The sequence below is a fragment of the Metopolophium dirhodum genome, chromosome 8 (genome assembly GCF_019925205.1).
Source record: "Metopolophium dirhodum isolate CAU chromosome 8, ASM1992520v1, whole genome shotgun sequence".
In the NCBI taxonomy this organism is placed as follows: domain Eukaryota; kingdom Metazoa; phylum Arthropoda; class Insecta; order Hemiptera; family Aphididae; genus Metopolophium; species Metopolophium dirhodum.
This window is the reverse complement of record NC_083567.1, coordinates 4,581,129-4,608,014: the sequence shown is the minus strand read 5'-3', so window position 1 is coordinate 4,608,014 and position 26,886 is coordinate 4,581,129. Positions and strand designations below refer to the sequence as shown.

The 26,886-nt window shown below is 28.3% G+C and overlaps 1 protein-coding gene across 2 annotated transcripts in view; it reads left to right on the top strand.

Moving 5' to 3' along the window:
• The window catches only part of LOC132950908 (uncharacterized), a 164,916-nt gene that overhangs the window by 29,882 nt on the left and 108,148 nt on the right, over positions 1-26,886 (top strand). For both annotated transcript variants that reach the window (XM_061022524.1, XM_061022525.1), the window contains exon 2: positions 8,066-8,216. In XM_061022524.1, the coding sequence (XP_060878507.1) occupies positions 8,142-8,216 (75 nt within the window). In that variant the 5' untranslated portion in view covers positions 8,066-8,141. The remainder of the gene's footprint in view (positions 1-8,065; positions 8,217-26,886) is intronic.

Genomic DNA, 26,886 nt, shown 5'->3' with positions numbered 1-26,886 from the left:
ACAAAAAATATTATTTCACCAGAGTATCAAATATATAAATAATAAATTACAAACATAATTTATATGTAGTATGTGTATTTGACAAACGCGACGTAAACGACATGTTGTGTTAAATTTGAATTCAAAATAAATTAAATACACATTATATTAATTTATAATACGACCTCGTGCAGTATAAGCCCAATAATTTTACACGTAGCTAAATGGCTTCATTAATTTTTCATTTTAATTTGATTGTAACACTATTGCCTGTTTGCTATCATCTAATACTAATATACTATACAAAAAAATATTACCGTCCAATTCAACTACTTCAATTAAAATAGTTAATTAAGCACGGCATTAGAGTAGGTGCATATCAGATATTGTATACACCCCGTTCACCCCGTCCACTACGGTCCATTTAACGAGAGACTCTCATTGTTTCAGAAAACACAAATGTTATTATGTAATATTTGTTTTATTTATATTGGTTCTTTTCTAATTGTAATAAAGTTATGAATTAATTAGCTCTATATGTAGCTTTATCTGTTTTGAGATGTATTTTGTTTTTATTTATTCTTTATGTAGATAGGTATGATAAAAACTTAAATTTCTTTTTTTAACATAACTCTCTATCTTCATCACAAGCTTGCTTAAAGGAGATGAATAAATCGTTGGAATTTTATGTTAAGTAATAATTATATAAATTGTGTCTATTTAATAAAAAAAAAAAATATATTACTATTATTATTATTATTAGCACTATGTCTACTATGCTTAGAACTATATTTAATATTTATTACCATACATTCTATTTTGTATATATATATTCAATTAATAATTATTAAGCTATAATAACTTTTGGTTGAAGCTAATAGCAATAAAAAAAAGGTGGATAAGTGGATGTCGCTCTGCTGTACAGTAGGTTACAAGTGGGTCACTGTAATGGATGGTGTTAAATTTGAATTCAATGATATAATATCATTGTATAAGAAAAACGATTCTGAGCGAAAACGGTCAGTCAGCCTATGATATTACCAAGTATATTTGATGATATTATTGTGAATAAAGTAATTTATAAATAACCTATTTACGTGGAGCCTTGTTTTCAATTTTCAATCCTTAGCTATAAAAGTTGAACATTTTATAAATTTTTAACTACAAAATAATTATTAAATTATAAATTTGATAAATTCTGTCCAAATTTGATCTTTAAATGCTTATAAAAAAAAACTGTGCCTATGTATTTTCAATATTTTTCAACTGCTATTGTAAAAATATATCAGGAGTCTTGTATTAAATTTTTACACTTTTTGGCCCAACAGATAAAACTTTATTGATATTTATAGAAAAAAAAACTAAAAAAATTGAAAACTGAAAATGCCCGTAAACAGCTCAAAAAGTGTCAAAATATTTTCAAAATTGTATGGTGTATAGGAAATGCTAATATAAACATTCAGTGAAATTTTCATGTATCTACAGTTATTCGTTTTTGAATTACAAGAAAATAAGGAAATCGGTACATGAGAAATCGAGTGAATATCTAATGTTGTAAAAATATGAATTTAAAACGCTCATAAAAATTTAATTTGACTTTCTTGTAGAAATTTTTTTTTTGATAAAGTTAGACAAACTTATGAGGAATCTTGTATTAGATTTTAAAATCTTAGATTTAAAAAGAAAATTTTTTATGAATTTCTAACTCAAAATAATTTGCAAATTTTCGTGATTTTTCCGTATTTTTTCAAGATTTGAACTTTAAACGTGTATAAAAAAAAACTGTGACTAAGGATTTTTAATTTTTTTCATCTGCCTTTGAAACAATAACCTAGGAGCCTTCTATTAAATTTTCAAGCTTTTTTACCCAACAAATAAAATTTTATTGATATTTATAGAAAAAAAATTTAAAAAAACTGAAAACTGACAATGTCCGTAAACAGTTCAAAAAAAGTCAAATTATTTTCAAAATTGTATTGTGTATAGAAAATGCAAATATAAACAACCAGTGAAAATTTCATGCATCTACGGTTATTTGTTTTAGAGTTACACCAATAACCAAAATCGATTTTGTTAAAAATCGATTTTGCGTAAAAATTCCCGTTTTTCCTTAATTTTTCTTTTGTTTTTCACATCGCTTTTGAAAACTACTGGGAAATTAAAATTTTGACCTCCCCAATGCACCAACGATATTCACTTTCCCATCGAACAAGATACTGAAGTCGAAAATCGAAGCATTATTTCGACTACTTATCGTGTACACAGACACAAAAATAAAAAAATAAAAAAAAAAATAAAAAAAAAAAAAAATAAAAAAAAAAACACACATCATTGTAAAATCAATACATTCATCGTTTCACTCAGAATCTAAAAACTCAAAAGCTACTCGTTCAAAATTACATTTTTACCTATACATATATCAAAGTATTCCAAAAAATATTCTGCTTTGGAATGAGGAATTAAAAATGCATCGTATCATTAACAAGAAAAACATTTAAAAAAGACAACTACTATTAATACAAGTAGTAAAGATGTATTATATTAGTTTTAGAAGAATTTTGTTTTTTAATGGTTTTAAATTATGTATAAAAATAACTTCCATAACGTTAATAGTCTTTGAAATAATGAACGTATTACGTTAAATTAACACCCAATAAAGATTGAATATATTATATATTTTTTATTTGTATAACTAATAAAATTTTTTTTTTTTTTTTATTAGGTAACCCGCGGCAACATAGGCCATTGGGTGTGGGGGAGGGCACTGTAGGTTTTTGAATTGGGTAGGTTGGTACACGTGTGTGTTGTGTTTGGCAGAATTTCTAATGGGGCACCCGTTGGTTTCTGCCGTGCCCCGGGTGGGGGGATGGCGGCACTTGTTCTTCGGACACCGTGACTTGCCTGAAGAAAAATGCCGCCCGCGGCCAAGGTATCGAACTCGGGTCGGCCACTCCGTCCCCCACTAATAAAATTACTAATACATGTTAACATGGTTTTTATTTTTTATTTAAATAATTAAATTATCGTACATTTTTGAAAGATTTTAAATTACATATTTATATTTAAACTTAAAATTGGGTTTTTTTTATAGTAATTGCAAACTGTTATCATGATTCTAAACTTTATTTTTAACATAATTTTCATTATTTATTTTCTCCAGCAACCAATCAAACTGACCATTTCCAAATTAACTATTTTCTACACATTTAGCCTCCAGTGCATGGACACTGTATAGATGGAATTATTTACTATTATTGTTGGCTTACCACTTTATCTTCCTTATACAATTATGTTGTATGATATATATTTGTATATATATTTAACGGTTATATGACTTCGTGACTCCGTATATTTAACTATGATTATAACAATAATACGATACTTTTAAAACTAATCGTGCTCTTTCCCTCAAAAAATAAAGTTTGGGTCAATATACTGTGTTTGAACCGTCTTTATCAGTAATCTTCCCTTCGTCACTTTTTATTTAATTTATTTATATTATAATAAATTGAAAGATGTGTTTGAAGTTTTAATAGTACAAAAGCTCATTTTATTTTTACATTTTCGTATTGATTCTATCTATTACTATTTTCGATTTTATTCTTTCTCAAATATATTATTTTATTCCATTGTGCACACAAAATTTATTTTATAATTATCTCTACGGCACATCTTTGCAATTTTATTATATAGGTAGTCAATATGACGCAATGCATGAATTTTAGATTTTCAAAACACGAGTAGTTTGGTACACTTTTATACTGTAGGTACTTAGATACGTTATTACTTATTAAAGTGAAATTTCTTTACGGAGAGGAATTTATGCTCTCAACACAAAATGGTCGGTGGTACCAACCAAATCTGAATAATAATTTTATTTTTCTCAAAATGGTCACTCTAAGCGTAGTCCATATTTTGATTACTATCATGGATAGGTATAATAATATGTATTATTATTCAAATATATTTTAAATTTTAATAATTAGTGTGGAATAGTCATATATAAAATATCTTATAACCTATGGGAATAGTGAGGCGGAGCGTCGTTTTAATATAACATACTGTAAGTTAATTTAATTTATATAGGTACCTACGCATATTATTAAAAATAAAAATAATCAAAGAAATAAATTATTTTGTTGTACCACGAACTTGACTCAAAATCCTATCAGTTCATCTATGTCCTACGAGATTGTTTATTTTCAAAAAACCCCAGGTATCACTAAAAACTACGAAACTACGAAAGAAGTGTTTTACTCTATCCGCGTGTGTTTGCACACACACTTATTTTTGTACTTACTTTATATTTTGTTTTAAATATAGTTATTACATTCACATTAAAATTAAACTGATAATATTTATATGCAAAACTGTTTATATTAATAGCTATCATAATAGGGGACACGGGTTGAAACTTAAGTAAATTCATATTATTTATCACGACGTAATCTATTCAATATATATTAACACTAAATTAAAAGTATATTGTTGATATTAAAATAAGTCAAGTGTACATTTAAATTTAAATTTCAAACTATTAAATAAAATAATAATAAAAAATATAGATAATATAGATCAATAAATATAATATTTTAAGATCGATTATTTTTTAATATCATTGTAAAGGTGCATAAATTAATATCCCTATTCTCTATACTCTACAACAAATAATAATTTGAGTAAATTCATTAACAATTCGAAATTACAATTATTTAGAAGAATAATATTATTAAACATTCCAAAATGTATTGTATAATATACAAATAAAGTCAAAAGTCAATAATAACTCTAATAGTATCTAACACTACCAGCCATCGTTCATACATACTATCATTGTTTGATGGATAAGAATATAAGACCAATACGCAATCATACATACATATATTTATTATTAGCCAATCATGATCAATCTGCACACGTGCTACGTAAACTAGTCGACCACTCGGTCACCTTGGTATTGTTTGGTTTGAATGCGCCATGTTATAATATACATAAGTAGTGCAGTATAAACTGCCTTTTAAAAATTAATTTTTTGTTTTCGAATTTGGCAGCTGGCTTTGATGATCTCAGTTTTTTTTTAGAGCTATATCGTGATAGTTGGAACTCGGTAAAATATAATTATTATAGGTACAACAAATATATTATATTTATAGTAACCACTCTGATCCTGTGGTATTCAAATCTGGGGACCGGCAATACCCCCAAACGTTGGTGCCATTCAAGCGTTTCAAAATATTACTCATCGCATTACCACTGGTACCCACACATACCCCCGGGTATAGAACGAATGAACCAAGCCCTACACGTCGACCTACAAATAAAAATTGCAAATTAGCTTGCGAAACTACATTATCAGGGATTTTACATAAAACTTATACATTGACCATTAACCCCATAATTCAAATTATGCCTTTAAATCGTTTCCTTGATGAGCCCACTCGCAGATAAAAAAAAAATGGAATCGTGACACTTGTTGTCTCTTATGACAAAATAAATACAAATTTGTATCCTCACTTCTACTCCTAGATATAATATACCTATTAACTCTAAATTTATACGTGGTGAATGAATGGGTGACTTCTCCTATCACGGGATTCACGTTACGAATGTATTTTGATTTTATTATAACTTATTGTGCATGTGTGGTGTATAAATTGATTTTCTTCTCTCCGAAAAAAAAGGTACGTGAAATATAAATATCAAGAATTATAGTTTTTGACTACAATTTGGGGAGAGGGTCTGTATTATAAACTTAAGTGTCGTTTCTTTGGGATCAAGTCATGATGATATTGATGTCTTTGATAATATTATTTAATACTTCGTGTCTTTGTGGAAATCAAACTCTCAAAACTTCACTGTTTGGGGCCTGACATTAAACGGCTCTCCCAAGAGAAAATTTATTACATGTCTTTTATATTAAATCTGATTTGGGAACTTGACATGCTATAAATAATTTTATAAGTTATTAAAAATTATGCGTAAGAATTAAAAATCGATTTCTCTTAACCCGTGGTAAAATATAAGTAATCAAACTGGAATCTACGCTGAGTAAATGTAAAAAAAATATAAACATATAATATATATGTATCACGATTTTTCTTTTCATATTTAATACAATTTTGAACATTTTTTTCTGAGAATGCTAAACAAAAACTTTTGCATGAGCTATAAATCATTAAATCATAAATATATAAATATTGTTATTTGTTTTTTCACGAGTAGTTTATAAATTGAGTAATCTTAAAATAAACATTAAACATATGTATTGGTTGGCGATCGTTGTGTAATTGGTACGGTTTATACTTTTATTCTAGAAATGTGATTTTTTTTTTAAATTTTGGAAATTATTCACGTTCAAACTTAAATAATGGTTAGCATAAAAAATATATTATCAAGTACATTTTAACTTTTAAAAGTTAATAATAATACAATAATATTAATGTATTAGTTAACAATACAATATTGTATTCAATAGATTAAAAATATTCATTCAGGTGTGAATAATATACAAAATTCATAAAAAAAAAAATAACTGACTTTTGAAATTAATTTTATATGATTATTATACAATAAAATAAATATTATGAAAATTACTGTAGGAATTTAATTGATGACTTAATGAAAACTAATTCAATTTTCTGTGCTTTTGACACTATTCGTTATGTACTTACTGCAAAATATAAATTATTAATCAAACAATACATTATTGTATTGCTAATTTCTGTCTATTTATGTATTTTGTATAATATGAACAAATACCAATATAATATGATTCGTATCCTTTCCTTCTTCTCCAGAAATCAATCCATCTTTCAAGTACCAACCCACAACACATCCTATGGACACAATCATCCCTTACATAGAATGCTCCGTAAACTAAATAATGTTAATTTTAATTTTAATATTTAATAAATATACATTTATTAAATATTAAAATCAAAATATACATTTATTAAATATTAAAATCAAAATTAACATTATTTAGTTTACGGAGCATTCTATGTAAGGGATGATTGTGTCCATAGGATGTGTTGTGGGGTGGTACTTGAACGATGGAGTGATTTCTTATAACTATACAGTTATAAGTTTGCTGTACTATATCACTATACGTATATTACTATTATGTTTATATTGAGTTATATTTTCTATAATGTTCTGTTTTACTGTGTGTTATAAACATTTACTACCTACTAATATATGAAATTTCAAATATAATCATAAAATTGCAAATTGGCGTTTATAAATAAATAAATAAATAAATACTATAATTCCAAACATAATATATTTAAGGGGAAAAATTAGTCGATGAATAAAGTTATCTTCATTAAGCCGTAATCATAGAATTAGGAGTTTTTTTTATGATCTAATATTCATAATAATTATAGAATACTCTATATTGTTTTGTTTGAAAATTGAGAATACATAACTCAAATTGTAGGTGTACACATAATTGGTTATGAGACCTTTTGTAACTCACTCTTATCAACATTTAACCCAGGTATCACGACTGTATAACTTCTATACGCGTCATTAAGAACCTCATTTTATTTTTCCTTGTTTACTAATTTACTAATTTATCTACAAGTGTGGATTGTAAATAATACCAATAGAATAGTAGATTTTACAAAATGCTAATTTAATTGCAAACACTTTAAACAAAAAAAGAGCACCTAAAAGTTAATTATTTTTAAAATTTTAATCAATGTATGAAAGTACGAGTACGTTAAATCTAGTACCTAACAACAGTGAGTTTCAAAGATTTAAGAGTTATTAAAAACAATTTATGTTTACATTAAGCCCCGGGACTTTATCATAATAATATGACAGACTAGCAATGGAAATATAATTTATACAATAGCTACTACACTAAACGGTCCTGCAGGTATAAAGTACGCTGCTACAGTACAACGAATGTAGAAAATATTATTTGATCTTAGCTGTAAACAAAAGTCATTTATTTTAAACCGTTTAATATTGTCGACATAATATTTTGTTTATTCCTTTATATAATATCTTAATTAGTGAATATAGTAAAACATGTTAAACAAGTTGTATAATATTTTTACATTTTATTTTTGTTTTACAGAACCAATTCAGCTGCTCGGAGTAATGTTTAGCCATTGTGTATTTTAAAGGAAACAAATTGCATTGTTCACTATAATATGGCCATTCTCCAATCTTGCTGTTGTTTTCAGTCGCTTAGAACGGGATGTTATGCCAGTGTCATTTATGCAATGGTGAGTACATTAAGATTAATTTTAAAAGTAAGTAGGACCAAAATATAGAGAGATCTAAATAAATTTTACCTGGATCATGTTATGGGCTGAATGCCAGACTACTAATGCACCCGAAAAATCATAATGGAGATCTATTATGATAAAATTAGTATTCAGCATACCAGTAAATATGTATGTGCTAATTCAACTCATGCAAATAGTTGAAAAATTATTTTAGACGACGATAGTAAAGTTTTATTAACTTACTACAATAATTCTCTTACGTTTGAGTAAAACAAAAAAATAAATAAATTTGGTAAAGGTTTTATTTTAACATACCAATTCCATTTTTTATTTGGTCAAAATCATTTTCACAAAATAATATCCGGAAATATAAAATTAAATAATATATTTTATTATTGATTATATTTTGTATTTAAAATTTTTTGTCTAACATTTAAATAAAATAAGGTATTAGTGATGAACGATGAATTATACAAAATAGTTGTTATGGAGAGACGGAGTTCAATAAACCCTTATTGTGGGAAGTGAGTCAAAAAATAAATAGATAATTTAAATTTTATTTTTTTAAAAGCTGTCAAAATCGAAATAATTACAAAAATACTTATAATAACTTATAAAAGCTTTAGTACCAATATCAGAGAGCATTCAAGAATTTTGCACTGTAAAAAGAAATGTAATTATAAATAGTACTTAGGGTTAGGTACTTACTAAAAATACCACAGATAATATAGAAAAACTACTAAAAAGTCGCTGGTATAATTCATCGATGTTGGCATGTTTTCTAATACTATTGATTTTATTACCAGTTTTCGATAATAGACCTGTGCATTATACCGATGTAATGTTTGATATTATATAGATGGCTGTGTTAAAAAAATATTAAACTGATTATATCGCAAATATTTTTTGTTCAAATTAAAAAGCATACGACTTATACCTAGGAATGTATTACATTTTTAAATATTTTGGTATATAATGGATATATTGTAATATTCAACCGTAATAATATAATGTTATATCGCAAGGGGTCTGGTGTCATAGTTTTAAAATTTTTGGCAATTCTATAAAACTTGAAAATTAAATTTCGTATTTTAGTTGCTACCGTAACTATAATACTTTTCTACTAATCTACTGCCCAATACAGTGGCGTAAATTGGCCTCAATTTCTGGTAGTACAGAGAAATATTTTAATTTCAGCACCCACCAACACTCAACATTTCTTTGTAAAGGTAGGAAAACTTATGTAGAATCTTGTGTTAAACTTACAACTTTTAGATTTAAATATAAACATTTTTATGAATTTTTAACTCAAAATAGTTTGCAAATTTTTAAAATTTTATTCTGATACTTCAGACCTCAATAAAATGTCTAGTCGTGCAAGTGCTACATTTACACTACCCAATTTACGCCACTGGCCCGATACCTATTTAGGGGGGAGAGGGGTGGGTTGATAGGGTGTATTATATTGAAAAAATTACTTCACGGGAATAAATCTCAGGCCATGTAGAATTGTCGGATTTTGATAACTATGTTTTTATCTGAAAAGAAGAAGACTTCCTATCGCCGCACCTAACTCCGATTTTCCATTTTATTTCAAATAATGGTATAATATAATTTTGTAAGAAAATGTTTAAAATTGTATTATTTTTGAAGACATATTATAAAGTTTGAGATTAAAATATTGAAAAACGGAGTTCGATGTGGCCTGTAGAATATTACCCTATATTTGTTAAAAAATATTATGAAATTTGGTTGATTCTACATAATAGGATCATTATTACCGTAGAGCGTATTTTTGTGTACTCAATCACATTGGGGCGCCAACTCTTTAATAATTATGATCACGTTTACTGTAGAAAGTGCAAAATATACGAACTATTATGCAAAGCTTGAATTGTTTTAATAATTATCGAAACGTATGTATAAATTATTTGAAGAAAACTGAAAGACTAATCGATGTGGGCTGCAGTAGAAGCTTGCGGATAAAATTATTGTGTGAAAGGTTTAAGGTTTTTATTCGCGAGTCAATCGATGTCATAATTTGCAAAACACGTTTACTCAAAAGTTATTTGATCAACATGACAGGTTTTTATATCACAAGACGAGCTCCTTTGGAAAGATGTTCTCCAGGGTCGGGTCTTCGACTGATTCGTCACATAAGAGTCATCCCATCGCATTTGCTTGGCGAATGACATCTCAAAATATCGAAGATGACGGCGCATATTATAATAGCACGTGATGGTTCAAGGGTCAGCCGAGCAACTGAAAAATCCGACGAGATTGATTAGGTTTTCCACCTTAAATATTGTATGAAAACAGCTCATGCGTCATAAGAGATTGGTTCGTTAAATGATATTATGTGCCTATATTTCGTATTGAATATTATGATATAGTAGATTTAATTCAGTCGATCAAGCGTTTTTTATCATTGTTTTTTTACCACATTTTTGGGTTACTTGCTGTGATAAATTATAGTAATATTATGGTCGGCTGACTCTGCAGTGCGTGCGGGGATACCTTCAAAAATTACTTCTTAACACTTTTGATGGCGATTTGAGATGCGAATAGCCCATTTTTTCACTTTTGTGTTGACGTATCGATAACCACAGTGGTGGATAGGCCATTTTACGTATTTAAATACTCGTAAAAAAAAATATTTGAATACAAATACAAATACTTTAAGAAGGCATTCATAGATAGGTACTCTCAAATATTTTCAAATTTTGTATAAACTTATTTTCCTTTTAAATCAACTGAACCGATTTTCATGCTTTACGTTAATTTTATAGAGCATATATTAAAATATTTTACACCGCATCATTTGGTGAAACTTTAAAATACTTAACTGTTTTATTCGTCGAAGTAGTTGATACACATTAAAAAAACATATATCATTACAACATGTATTAAACATATTATACTAAATTTTTATTTTTATGTTACCTGATCAAAAGTAAAATAAAAAATATAATACAAACTAAAAATAATTATTGAAGTATTTGAAAATTACTGTTTTTTTTAAAGTAATACCTACTCAAATACTTTTGCTCAAGTAACACTGCCAGTATGTTACTAACACAAAATCTCTAAAGCTATATTGTTATACAGATAATACATTTGTCACACAGGTATCTGTGATATTAACGCTTTTGTACGATACGAGTTATTATTAATTGCTAATCTCGTTTTTGCACTTATGTCTTCCATCGCTTAAATTTTTGTGTTGTGTTTTTTTTTGTTTTTGTTTTTGGTGCAAATTACATACCCCCTTAATATTATCAAACCGAATTCAATATGTTTCCTATAATTTATATTGTATTATATTAATTAATAATTTATTATGCTCATATGTTCGTGCAGGTTTCGTAGTTACTAAAATTCATACACCATATTAATTATATTATTATGTCCGTATATTCTACCATCAAGCCCTACAAGTCGTTATACCGACAAACGATGAAAAAGGGCCCCATTCTCCCAAATACCGTGTGGTAGAGGGGAGGGGGGCATCGGGAAATTCCCAGTTTCAAGTTTTCAATAGGCCCAGTTGAAGGCTTATTCGCCCATGTGTCTATAGGATGGAGTTACAGGGAAAACTGTTCAAAAACAGTTAATATTCATTTAGAAACTCTATGCAGTGGATCATTGGACCTATCTAAGCCACGGACTATATTACTATCCATTTTTGATATGAAACTGTGTGCAGTGATTGCATTGTAAAAATTCTTTGTCATTTGTTTAAATACTGCGATGAGTCGGGTGAGAAAGTCGCAGTTTCGGGTAAATAGGTTTGGTACAATTATATTATATTGAGCTCGGTGCCACCTGGTTTGGGAAAATCGAACCTGACTGAGCAATCCGCCTATACGGTATAACTACACTAAGCTTAATGGACAAAATGGTTTAGGTGCTGTACTTACCTAATCCTTTCGTGGGAAAATTGATTTTGGCGGGCAATCCACCTGTAGCAGATTTGATGGGACGGCTTCCCGGTGTGTGTCTGCAGCTGTGTTTACTGCTAGTTATGTTCACATCCACTTACTGTCTAATAACACATTTACTAATCGTTGTTATTGATAATATAATATATAGTTCTTCCTCTGACAGAGTGTTTTGAATGGAAAGTAGTAAATAAATAAAAACTATACCACGCTACTCTATAGTGTTCCTCTACTAGGAAAATCTATGAATCGTAAAAAATATGTATTTTTGTTAATAAGTAACCCCAACAATGAAACCCTTACGAAAAATCGGTCAGAAACAAACTAATCTTGTATCCAGTCCAAAAAAACATACTATTATGTTAAAATACAAAAAAACGAATTTACACTGATTGTAAAATTAACAAACGCGCAAATAATTTAATTGAGAGGAATAACTATCGATAATTATTACTATAAGGAAAAATACTCCTATATCAGCAAACGCATAAAATCTCAAAGGTCGAAGAGGAGAATATAGTAAAATATGTAGAACAACAGTTTTTCTCATAATAATATATTATGTTTGCACGCGGGTTCACTTTGAATAAGTGAATTCAATTTTTTTCAAAAATATTCTCAACGCAAGAATTTATAAAAGATAATAATTGAAGTAAGGGAATTGACAGCTATTCTATTAATTATTAGCAATGTATTAATCGTATGATAAAGACGATGAGCAAATCAGTTGAAAACCATTAACGGATTTTTTAACGTGTTCATACTAAGAAACAGTCGAGATATTAATTATGAATTAACGTTTTTCCGGTGTTAATCTTATTAACTATATGTTATTTTTACAGCTGCCAGTTAATTAATAATTTGAGTTATGTCCCGATTAAGTTCAAAGTGTATAAGGTTCACTTGTTTTTGACGATCTGAGATGTTCGTGCCTTGGAATTATATGATAATTCAAATGTAATTTTACTTTACATATTTTAAAAACGGACTTCTTCGGTCAGTTTAGGGTTAGAATTATTATTTTTTGATGATGTTTTACAACTCGCACTGTCGTAATGTGCATATATTATAATAAACATTGAGCTAAACAACCAGCAAGTTCTGTATTACATTATATCGTAAACTCGTAATTACATCGTTGTATTTTAAAAACCACTGTCCGCCAAAAATATGTATACACGAAACATAGTTTAATTAAAAAAATTTTTCCATTTCATTCACGGGTATTATATTAATTAGGTACGAAATGAGTGAATATTTTTCCAATGTTACATCTTATTTACGATGTGTTATGATCACAGCTGGCAATTAATTAAAAATTTGAGATACGTCCCGATTAAGTTTGAAGTCGTTAAAGTTCACTTGTTTTTGGCGATCTGTGCTTTTCGTTCCTTGGAATAACATGGTAATTTAAATGTAATTTTACTTTATGATATATTTTAAAACTGAATTCTTCGGTCATGTTAGGGTTGGAATTATTATTTGTTGATGATGTTTTAAAACTCGCACTGTTACGTTTGCATTTTCGTAATGTGTATAATGTATATATGTGACAAGCTGAGCAAAACAGCAGGCAAATGCTGTATTAAATTATGACGTTACTTCGTTATATATTATAAAAACCACTGTCCGCTCAAAATATGTCTGTGCAAAACATAATTTTATTATTATTACATTTTTTTCCCCGTTTCATTCACAGGTATTATATTAATTTACGGCTCCATTTAAAAATGTGTTAGCTACCATGCAATGTGTGATGTTGAAATGTTGAGAAATGAACAATGTGTAATGTATTTATTATACAGTATATCATGATATATGTTAGGTAACAACGTTAATTTGGTACTCGATGAAATAATTTAGTAATAATAATTAGTAGTAATAATTAAGAATCGTTAAATAATTGTTCATCAATTATTTATTTGTCGTTTTACTTGTTTGATTAATTGAACTACGTCATTGATATTCATATTTTTCGGAGCCATGCCCTTTTTGAATAAAATATTCACTCACCGTTTTATCTTTCTTGCATTTTAAAAGGCGCAGGTATTCTGTCTTCACACTACGCTCTATCTCTTAGTACCTACTTTTTTCTTTTCAAAACGTTTTCTTGTGTTAAATAACTAATAAGTTTTTCCAAATTTTCAGTTTGAGTCATTGGTTTAACGTACTTCCACATCATCCGAACTTATTATTTTCCAGAGTGTTTTATTTAGTTTAAAATAATAATATATATTCCATAAAATATATGAACTTATTGTCTCAATTTTCCAATAGAAAAATGTATTGTACTTTCTCCTTATGATGAAATTAATTTATCATCATAATATGAATATGACCTCATCTTATTTTGAATACAATAGTATATTGTGTGGCAAGGGCGGGAAGTGAGCTATTTCAGTCACAAGCGACGCGTGCGGCATTTTGCCCAAGACTGAAATTGCCTTCCCGCATGAGACACACATACTATTTTTTGTCACGCCTCCGCATTCATCTATCACGGAAAAGGTAATGCAGGGATCTATGGAACAACTAGACTTTAATTATACGACAATAATTTTTTATGAAATAAACGATTTGGTTTCATTTATTTTAAGCGTTACGCATGGATGTTATAAGATGTAACCAAAAGTTTATGTTTTGTAAGGACCGATGACCGTGGTATAGATTCAGTGTCGGGTTGTGCAAGGGATACGTGCGTGACATGTGCGCCGAGCACTTTTGGGGATTTCCACTTTACCACCCGGCACTTTTAGGGATTCCCACTTTACCGCCCGCTGAATGGAAAAAATACGTTTTCCAATGCTTCAACCGCTATTGAAAACCAAACTTTCGGCGCAGGCGTGACAAAAAATATGTTATATACAAATAATTAATAACCAGCTATACGTAAAATATGTTTACATATTATTTTAATGATTTGAGTTTTGTTATAATGGAAAGGCATTATATTTTAATCAGTTAAAAATATGGTCAATAATAAATCAAACTAATGATAAAAAATAAATTTTATTGAACTAAGAGCACGCTATACCAGCATGTGTTGTCTCCGTCTTACAAACGTTCAACAAGGACAATTTTACGCTCACAATAATTGTACACTGTTGTTATTAAAACTAAAGGGAATTGACCATACAATTTAAAGGTGAGATTATTATTTATGGAACTTGGGAGGTTTATATTTATATATCAATTATGAAGCAAGTCGTGGATATTTTAAAACTGTACATTTTTCTTAATTTTAAAATGATAACTTGTTTTAAAATTAAAATATTAACAAATACCGCATAGATAATAATTTTACCTTTAAAGTTTATAATAGGTCAGTTCACGCTAGTTTTAAAAATAACAGTAAAATGAATTATTGTAGACGTATACAATTTGTCATGTTGTACGTTACGGAGATAACACACGGGGTTGTGGCGTCCTCTTAATAAAAATTAGTCGAACATGTTTAGTGATACGTTTTAATGTAATGAATAATAGTACCTTAGTTCTAGAGAGTTACACTACATTTATTTTTAAGTGAAAAGTTTTAATAGATTTTATACTTACAAATAGGTGGAAAAGTGTATGTAGAACCATTAATGTTCGGTTTGGGGTGTCCGGAAAACGAAGCGGATTTAATAACGTCGATAGCTGGAAGCATTCGTGCACTTTCACAACTTAAAAGGGCTTTCAAATCCAATTAAATATGACCTGAATATTCATCGACTGTCCCTCGCTGAGAAAACTAAATTTATTAATCAGGGCGGGTTGAGCAATTTTATTTTTATACAAATTTGTTATTTTGCTTTATTTTTAAAAATGTATTATTGATGTTTACTTGTTATTTTATAGATATAATGCAAACGATAAACTCTTAAATAAATATTTTTAATCATATTATTGATAATCTATTCTGTGTTAAATGTTTAAATGTGATCCCATATTATGTGTGCAATATACACGATATTAGTATTGAATTCAGAATTAATAGTGAATAGGTTTTGGTTTGTATAAATTATCATAATAATATACTGAACAATACATGGCAATATCGAATTTAAATTACTATTATTATTATTATTATTAATATTGTACTCGCATAACATAATCGCGTATTATGAAATCACGTTTGAACAAATCTATATAGGTTTCTATTATACACACAGTTATCTATAACTCCGGAGTCACTAGTTGCACATTATAATACGCTACTAAAATAAAATTATACTTATCGTATTTTTAATTTGCATATAGTTATTGAATAATTTATGGTTTTTATTTAAGAATAAGATTAAAATAGAATATTTGAACATAATAAGATTAATATATTTGTCATCACTGCGGTTACATAATTTAAAACTAGGCGTTTGTCCTAGTGTTTTTCTTAAGTATTTTTGTTATTAATATTTAATCATAATTTAAATGAAATAAATCATGGTAAAAAAAATAGGTCGAACAATAATATTAATGAGACGCGTATGGCTTGACACTGGTTGACAAGGTCTAATCACGTTGTTGGAGAACATCGATATGTTGGAAAACGTTTAGTTTTATTTTTATAAACATGCTTAGTTTCCCCATAATTGTTCGTGATATTTTTATGTTGTTAAACCTACCTACCTATTTCAGTTTTTAATTTCTTATTACATATTTTAAACACAGTATTTTGATACTGGCCGTTTTTATACAACTACTCGAGAAAGCATATATTATATTCTATAGCTAAACCATTACGTTTGGAACTTAGTGTTTTTGTTATTAATTAAATATTTGTGTTTGATAATGGACACTCTCCAAACAAAACTACTTACAATTTTTTCACTGTGAATTACAATTTTATTACCTATTAATAACTAAAATCTTGACCTAATATTGAGGATTTCCAACAGTAATATTAATGTTTTTATTAATATTTAATAAGAATTTTACTGAAAAACCAGGTACCCATCCGAGTACACGGAAGTTAAAAAATATAACATGACGTGTATATATCTGTTTTTTAAAATATATAACATTAGTATTTGTTTAAGAATGCATCTCTAGGGTAGATACTGCGGGAGCTTAAAGGATTTTTGTTAACTTTTTATTTAAATTTGATGGTATGTATAGTACAGGATTAAAGCATTAGAGAGATATTTTTGATACAATGCATTGAATTTAGAAACTCCTAAAGTCAACGGTTTCACGTATTCATTACAATAATAAATTAATCTACGATATGTATTAGACTGCCTAGTGTGCCTAGAAAATATAGTTTTGTAATTATGTGGCAAATGCACGACAATAGACTGAATTATAACGGATTCAATTAAATCTGAATTCACTTTATTGAAATATTATATAATGTACCTACCTATTATAATATATACAGGGTATTCAAAAACAGTGGAAACGCTTTAATGACTGTTTGCATATTTTTATACCTATAGTGCCTTTTTACACCAATAACAGATAAAACTGCTGCGCATTTATAAGGAAAATTATTATTTATATCATATTATCGTTTATCAGTCCTAATTATTAGTCGTCTTATGACCGTTTCCAAAGTTTTTGAACATTCGGTAAGTATATAACCAAACTTTTGTGTGTTTACTGTGAATAAAGTGTAATTATTATTTATTTTTTCAATATTGATTTTAAAATAGAATTGTATGGATAAAAAATATATGGCTGGTAGGTACCGAAAACAAATAAACAGCATATTATTATTTGATAATTATTATTAGGGCCACTTGGAGTAGAAGAATTCGGCTATATAAATATAAAATAATATTTGATAACGCGATTTTCCACGGGATAAAAATGCAAAACGTTATCCAAGTCCACTCTGAAACGGTAATGAAAATTTATCCGGAGAAACAAAACACGTAAAGATGTCACGGAATCCTATTTGCCGCGAGGCGGTGAAAACTCAAGTTGGGTATAACACTGATGAGAACCTTACGGTAGCACTACAACTATATTATACCAGTAAAATGAAGTACACCACCGCCACCACCACCACCACCACCACCACCAACACCACTACAGGCAGCAATTTACGGTTCCTATGAACACACAAGAGGCCGGCGAGGCTTTCTACTGCGCGCGATCGATATAAGTGAAATTGGACAGTCTTGGGCAAGAGGGTAAAATGTATACGGGTTGTGTGCCGAAAATGGACCGAGTTTAGAGGGAGCGCCTCTACGGTCGTATAGGACGCGCAAAACGGAACTACCGGAAATAACCCAAATTGATATCGATGTTGTGGCTTTATTTTATTTACGCTCTCCTCCTCGCCACTTCCGGCGTGCTTCATTTTCGAATGATTATCGTCGCACGTGATGGCGATATACAACAACTACACTCGAAGCTGTGCGTATATAAGGTGCCTACACGGGTGACGAGTAAACTGATTCCAAGAGTATAACATAAAATATATATATATACTTGTATATTATATCCTCTCTCTGACCGTCGCGGTACAAGACACAGGGTGTGTAACCGGACTCTAAAACATAGCGATAAACTATTTGTGTTGTGTTGGTTTTTTTTTTTGATAAATTTACTATACGTGTCTATTTGAACGAACCGTATATATCTATCTATATAATATATATATGTATATTATATATACATATATCCGAACGACCTAAAGTGGAAATCTAACCGAAATCAATCTTCGCCGATGATAAACGATCTGTAAATAGATACGTTCACACTAAATAATCATTTCGTTTTATACTGCCACTTACATTATACCGCACGCGCGGGTTCCCGTAATATATGATAATAATTTATAACAATTTATCATAATAATATTATTATAAAATATCGAGACCTACAACTACTACATATTCTTAAAATTAATTATACTAAAATGACGACGAAAAAGATGCACGTCGAGGTGTTAGCAGGATATAGGTACAAATTTAATTTACACGTCATCGTGACGTGTTGTACTACAGCTCGCGTAGTGATGTACATGTATTTAACGCGATTATTTCATATTATTATTATTATTTTGTAGAAATAACGTACCTACCCGTATACAAATATAATAATATAATGTTTATTAATATATAATATATTTTTATTTCGGCCTTTGCATTAGCACTATAATATTATTATGTTTATGATATGTAGGTACGATGCATTATATAAGTAACATATTGTTCTCCTCGAGTTACGGGTATAAAACTACTTACCTGTCCTGTAACGCATTATGATGATGAATGGCTAGAAACCTTCATATTGTAATCGCTGTTTTGACGTTGTTCGAATGAATAACCATATACCTGGTATATATATAACGCGAGAGCGTTGTGCTAAGTAACCTTAAAAGGTTATGTATAATACGCCTATATTATTTTGTGTACTTGCGGTAAGAATGTAGTGGAGGCGATTTGGTTTCTAATAGGTAACAAATCGTTCACAGAACGATGATTTAAAATTTAATAATAATTATAGCTACCAAAATCATTAATTATATCCTCACCACCTCATTATAAGAACATGTACATCACTTATCTTTCTTGGCATCGGCATTATTTTCTTACGACTAAATGTGATGTCGACACGATACAGTCATAACAACAAAATATAATGTTACTACATTTGTTTTACGGTATTTTATATTTTTATTTGTTTTCAAACGTATTGTTTTATGATTACCTACTGTAAACACAATGTGTTTTGTACTTTCTTAAACGTACAAAGGTTTGAAATGCACACGATTTGCAGAATATAATGTATAGTAAAATTATATTACATAGGTTGTTAATAATGTTAAAAAATAAAATATGTTATGTAAATTCAAAAATGAATTGTTCGAGTAAATACGTTTCTACTACGCTAAAAACTTTTGCACTGACTGCCATTATTTTAATTGGTGAAAATCAAACAATAAGCTATTATATTTTAGAACATCATATACATATAAGATATGTAAAGTTTTTATCTTATTTTCACTTCTAAAGTTAAATTCACTCGAGAAACAACTTATTAATCATCATCACATTAGCAAATACATTTAAACTCATTTTTTTAGTATAATCAAACCGCGATGAGCAAATAGCTCAATTTTTTTGTTTGTACAAAAACTTTGTATTCTTAAAAAACAATTGTATTTATTAACAATACACCTTAGATTGCATGTTTATTATTTTTGGACTACCGTCATAATTCATAACTAATAAGTCATAACTTAAAGGTTATATATTTCCTTAAATCGCAAGTCATAATAAATACTTCAAAGTTTGATTCAGTTGGATTAAATATTATACTATGTAGGTATATTGCATATTATTTATGACGTATGTTATTTCATAAATTTCAGAGCTGTGCATACATTAATTTTTTTGGATAAAAATTAACGATTTGGTACTTACCTTACTAATATTTTACGTATTTTATTACAATATCTGAATATTATATTATATAATATTTCTTCTGTCTGATTGTAAGTATTCAAATTCCTCCTAAACGGCTGCACCGATTTTGATGACTTTTTTTGTGTATGCTTAAGTGGGTCCTTGAATGGTTTGAAATCACGATTGCACCCAATAGACCCAACCCGATGAGGCACTAAAACAGGGATTTTGAGATTTAAGACGGCAATTTTAATAAATGGTTGCTATTGGTTATAGGAGAAATAATTAGTAGAAAAATCAGTATTTATTTTTTATCGGTTGCCATTGGTTATTCTAGCAGATCAGGTACAAGCATGCATCGCATAGAATTTTCACATATTACCTATCAAGAGGACTGAGTTGCACTTATAGCAGGTGGATTGCCTACTTGATATACTCAATACTGTCACACATTTTCTGCGATCTGATGTAGGCGGATTGCCTACCAAGGTGTCTGAGTTGCACTTACTGCAGCGAGTTACACCCAAAAGTAGTTGAACAATCATATTTTTTTTAAGAATTCACATTTTTTACGGGCAAAGAAGTGCGTGGGATCAGCTAGTTATATTATACATAATATTATAATAATATAAGTTATAACCACCAAAATACCCGAAGAATGAATAATTTATGTTAAAAGTGTAGCAGAATTGCCTATCTAAGACGCCGTGTTAAAATTTAATATTTTATGCATTTTGAAACGTATATTTTTTTCATTAATTTACATTTTTTATTTTTTTTTAGAGACAGTACTGGTCATAATTGTTATAGGATTGGGTTATGAAAATAAATAATAATTTCTGCGGTTACAAATTGTAATAACACGCAAATATAAATTATCATTTAAACCTAATATTATTTTATATTTGTGATGTAAGATGAATGCTAAATTAATAAATATAAATATTAAAAAAATGATTAGGTACAATTATTAGTTATTACTATAGCAGATATTGTGTAAGTTACTATTTTATGTCAGTAAATTGTTTACCTCTGTGTTAAGTATTATTGTCTTCTTTGGTTACATATACATTGATTGCAATTGTTCAGTGTATCAAATATTAAGGACATATTAGATAAACTTATAAATCGATTGAACGTGCAAGTTATACTACTTACGTTTATTTAGTGCTTCAACTAGTACAAACGTACAATATATATTACATTATTTAATCATTACCTAATTAGTATTCAGAACCTAATATTATATATTCTGATATTCATATATAATATGTAAATATATGCATATACGATATATTTATTATTACTGTTAACAGTGTTTGAAGTATCTTCTAATACAGTTACACGAATTATTCGCATACTTAAGTAAAACAATTAAATATCTGTTCAGTGTTTACCTACATATTATTATAATACTTGGTAATAACCAATAGGTTATGTTAAATCATTAGTTTATTATGTTATTAGGTACCAGATAGTATTAATATCAATACAAGTTCATGATGTTTGATTATTTTTTCTTTCAATACATTACATAATAAATTGTGTGTATGTAATAATACTATGTATTTTGTCATTATTTCCAATCACTGGCACAGTTAAAAATCACATAGATACGAAATAGATGGCTTACATAGATACATACATGATAATACCACTTAATGAAAATGAAAGCAATAATAATCGTTTTAATTGATATTAACTTTTAATTTATTAACGAATTATATTATAATGATACGTCATAATATGGTACTGATTCAGCAAAACTAGTTATTAATTTAAAAATAATTATATTAGGTTTTTTTTTATTACAAATTATTAAACAGGTGTTTTATTTTTAATTTTCTATGTTTATGTTTATATCTGCAAAATTCGATCGAATAGTCTGCGAGTTGTTAAAATGTATATTAATAAGGATAATATTATAGTCCTTAACATAGTTTTAAAATAATATTAAATGGCTGATGTAATATAAAATGTAGTAGGTATTTATAATACCCAGACTTTTTTCAAAAACTATAAAATTGTTAATAGATCAATATTGTAATTACTTCAGTGTTCTAATCAATTCATAACATCCATACCTTCCAAAGTCATCATCTTGAATCTGTTATTAAACTACTACTATTATAAATCATAGTACATTAAGTTAAAAAAAAACTCTAAAATTATTCTTTCAAATATCAATGTGGATACTTCAACATTTTCAAAAAAGTCAGCTGATGAACAGTTTCTAAGAAAAAGGGTGATTCTCGTGGGAAAAAAATAAGTTGGTATCGCCACAGGACATTTCTGAAATGGTATAAAAATTAAAATTCGAACAAACTCGTTATTAAAGGAAAACATGGGCATGAGCATGTTTGGTGAACGACTCTGTTATAATATTTTATAGCACTTATTTAAAAGAATTTATAATTTAGAAATTTCAAACTTTTTTGTGAGGACATAAAATGTTACTTTTCTAAGATAACACGGGAAAAAAATATAGTTTTAGGTACTCGTAAGATACAAATATAATGCATCATTTTAATGTACCCTATAAATGATTCTTCATTGAAAGTTTAACGCAATGCCTAACGCATAATTTTATAAAGTTTTTACTTTTGGTAACCTGATGAGTATGTAGGTCAGAGAATCCCATTTCTAAACATAAATGTCAGTTATTTTATACTATACATATTTCAGTAATATTAATATTGATAAAAAAAAATATAATGACCGAAAATTATTGAATTTTTTTTTATTTGTATATTTTATGAGGGTCACCGGTGGGTAGATTAGGCTACTGGTAAGACAGACTTATTCCCTATGGACTACCCAGCTGTAGCTTTTAAAAGAAATATAATATTCAAAATGTCCTTAGAGATATGGTTATCGGTTACTGAGGGAACCAATCAAACTTAGATTTTCCGGGTCTATAATTATTTCCATTCGTATTCATGCGTATTTGTGCTGACGTACCTACCATGTAAATCATATGAATAATTTATGTGAATTCAAAACTATAGTTTTATAGTAGTTTCCAGAATATCCAGAATTTCCTGAATTATTGCAGTCCAACGAAAGCAAACTTAAAAATAATTTTAAATATTCATATAATAATTAACGGTCCTAAGAACTAGAGGTCAATTGGTTTTTCCATTTGTCCTGTAAAATAGTTATCGTCCAATAATAATTAATGTTAATAAATGTTGGTAAAGACTAAAAATATAAAACGATATAGATAGTAAATCGAAGATAAATTACTATAATGTATAATCATAGATTCCGAATTAAAAAAAAATCTATTTATGATGGGTTTTTTTTAGTTAATTTTATGTGGTAATTAAAAATGTTCCAAAAATGTCTTACAGACCAATAGAATAATTTTCAATTTTTAAAAAGTGATGCTTAGTTAAGCAATTGAATAGTTTTACAAATAACAATAAAATCACAATTAACTTATTAAAATTTAATTTGCAGTTTTTAATTTTAAAATAAAAAAAGGTCTGTAAAAGATTTATACATATTATAACTTTTAAAATTATAATATAGGTATATATTGTATACATATATAATATTATGGAACTTATCATTATTTAACATTTTTAAAATCATTATAGCTAATATTTTTGTTTAAGAGTTTAAGTAACTATAAATGTGTGACTTCTAACTACCAATATAATTTTTATATAATTCAAACTAACGAAATATACAATTAGGATTTTAATACTTAGAAATTCACAATCACATTAAGGCATGACTACGTTCAAATTATTACTTTTATTAATTTTCATCAACACATATAATAATATAATAGTCCTAGAAACAACCTCTTAAAAATAAAATATTAATATCTACGTGTAAATATAATTATACAAAACATTAATCAACGTTTATTGTTTTGTAAGTTCCTATTGTTCGTCTTTCTATAAACAATGATTGGTACACATTGGGGCCACTTTTTGGATTAAAAAACAATGATAAGTTATTAGTTTCTTATCTCTGGACGGTGCAGATTTAGTCAAGAACCGGTCATTTAATATACTCCTCGTTCTATACCGTTTTTTTAAGAACATTTTCTTTTATTCGCAACGATAAAAAAAAACTAAAAGCGTTCTCTGCTTTAAATGTAGAATCCACACTGGAAACAAGTGTTGGTAGTTATCTTTATAAAACGAAATAATACGCAGCCCAATAAACCAAAACGTGGCCAATTAATTAATTTGAATTGATTTTTTTCCTCGAGTCAATACAAAAATATTAACGAGCGATGATATAACACCAGACCATTAATCAGTATATGTGACAGCGGTCAAAAGAACACAAAGAAACAAATCAGACTTCGAGTAGTATCATTGCTGTGAGAACAATGACCATTAATTACCAAGTCTTAGTTTAAATAAAACCATTTACATTTGTCAAACATCGTCACAGATTTTAAGACGTTTTTTTAGTACTCGTATTTGATTGCTGATTTTTTGAAATTGTTTTTAAAAAGTTTTAAACGGTGATTTCAATCTTGATTATTTACTTACATTTGGTATATACGGTTTAATGATTTCATAAACATAATATTAATATGGTAGGTACCTATTCAATTTTCAAAAAATTTTAGTTAGGAAATGGTTTTGGTTTTGCGTCCTCGTCGAGTATTTTATCTAAGCCCTTTGATATGAATACAGGTTTGTACGTGTGGTTTCCTATATCGGGAAGCAGATTTCGAATTATTACATTATGTTGTATGTTGAGGTTTATTTGGTTAATGGCGGCTCGCTAATAATATAAGGACTACAACGTCGTATCCTAAGCATGTGTTGTCTCTGTCTTACAACCGATTCATGGCAAATATAAAAGTATCGGATTTTTACTAAAGTTTGTTTACAATTAATATTAAAGAAAATGTACATAATATTATCGAGTTCGTATAAGAGACTTCTTAACGACTGAAAAATAAATTTATATTATGATAAATACTGTTCGTGTTTATAGAAAAAAATATTTTATCGACAAAAAAAAAAATGCGAACAAAATTCGTTAATAATATTATTGTCAAATTAATAATAGTTATTATTATTGTATAATAGTTGACGCACAATGAATATGACATTATGATACCGTTTGGTTATTATACTTGTTTATTTTTTAATGTAGATAGAACCTGGTATTGGACTTGACACAATGTTCCATGCACGCCTTGGCACTCACACTAACTCCTTAATCTATGACTTATCAACCAACGTAATTCCTGGTAATCCTCGAACGAAGACGCCCGAAGCGAAAATAATGTAGAGACTTGTTAATCTAATAAGCAATATAATAATTTAATAAAAACAAATTGGATGGGACACCGCGGGACTGTCCTCTTCCATCAAGCGATTACTATTCAATTTCTTCGTATTTACATTCACTTATCAGTTATCGCACATATTATTCTTATTGTACCCTACAGATTATATTTACATACAAAAATTAAAAAAAACATTATAATAAAATGAAGAGGCGAAATGTTTTATTCAGATCACTATATAAATAATAATTTGTAAACCGATTTGATTTGGAACATTTTAGTTCTAGATAACTCTTTGCAATTTCAATGATGTGCCTAAATATGGTTGATTATGAGCTTGCAATATATTATCTTATAGTATTGATGACACAACCCATTATATGCACAAAAAAGTGGATTAAAAAAAAAAAAAAATAAATAACTTATTTCGGTTCTGAGATCAAAAAATGTCTAATGCATAATAATATTATGACTAAATAATAAGGCACGACTGTATACTGAAAGTGATTTTCAACGCGACCGATTAAGCGAGTGGGTAGGTATCGATTTTTACAATTTAAGGGTACCAATCGGGAAACAAACAAACTATTTAGATTTTACGCGTTTAAAGCGATTAATTACAAATTAAGAACAAAACGAGTTCATGGAACTACCTCGTAGGTGTTCTACAGTTTTAAAATAATTGCGAAATCCATAAAACAAATATTATAGTTTTCGGCGTGCCCGACCTTTACTGCACCTTTACTGCACAACGTACACCAAAAATCTAGTTTCGTGTTCGGCACGATTAATATTTTTACGCTACTCAATCGCACATATACTATAGTTGTAGCCGAAGGTATTAAAGTTTTATGCTCAGATACTGTGTCCATGATAAACAGGGTGATTCAACGAGTATGTTCGTCCCATTTACAATTCGCATGCCAATAACACAGTGGCCAGTTATTCAAAATCTGATGTTTGGAATTTTTAAAACATATACTCTATGGCCTACATATTTTTGAAATCTGAAAATTTTTTATACTTCTTAAAGAGTGTCCTGTGAATACAAAAACTTCTTTTTTATAAACGAGAATCCCTCTTTTTTACTGTAAATTATTTAGCTGATAACTTTTCTG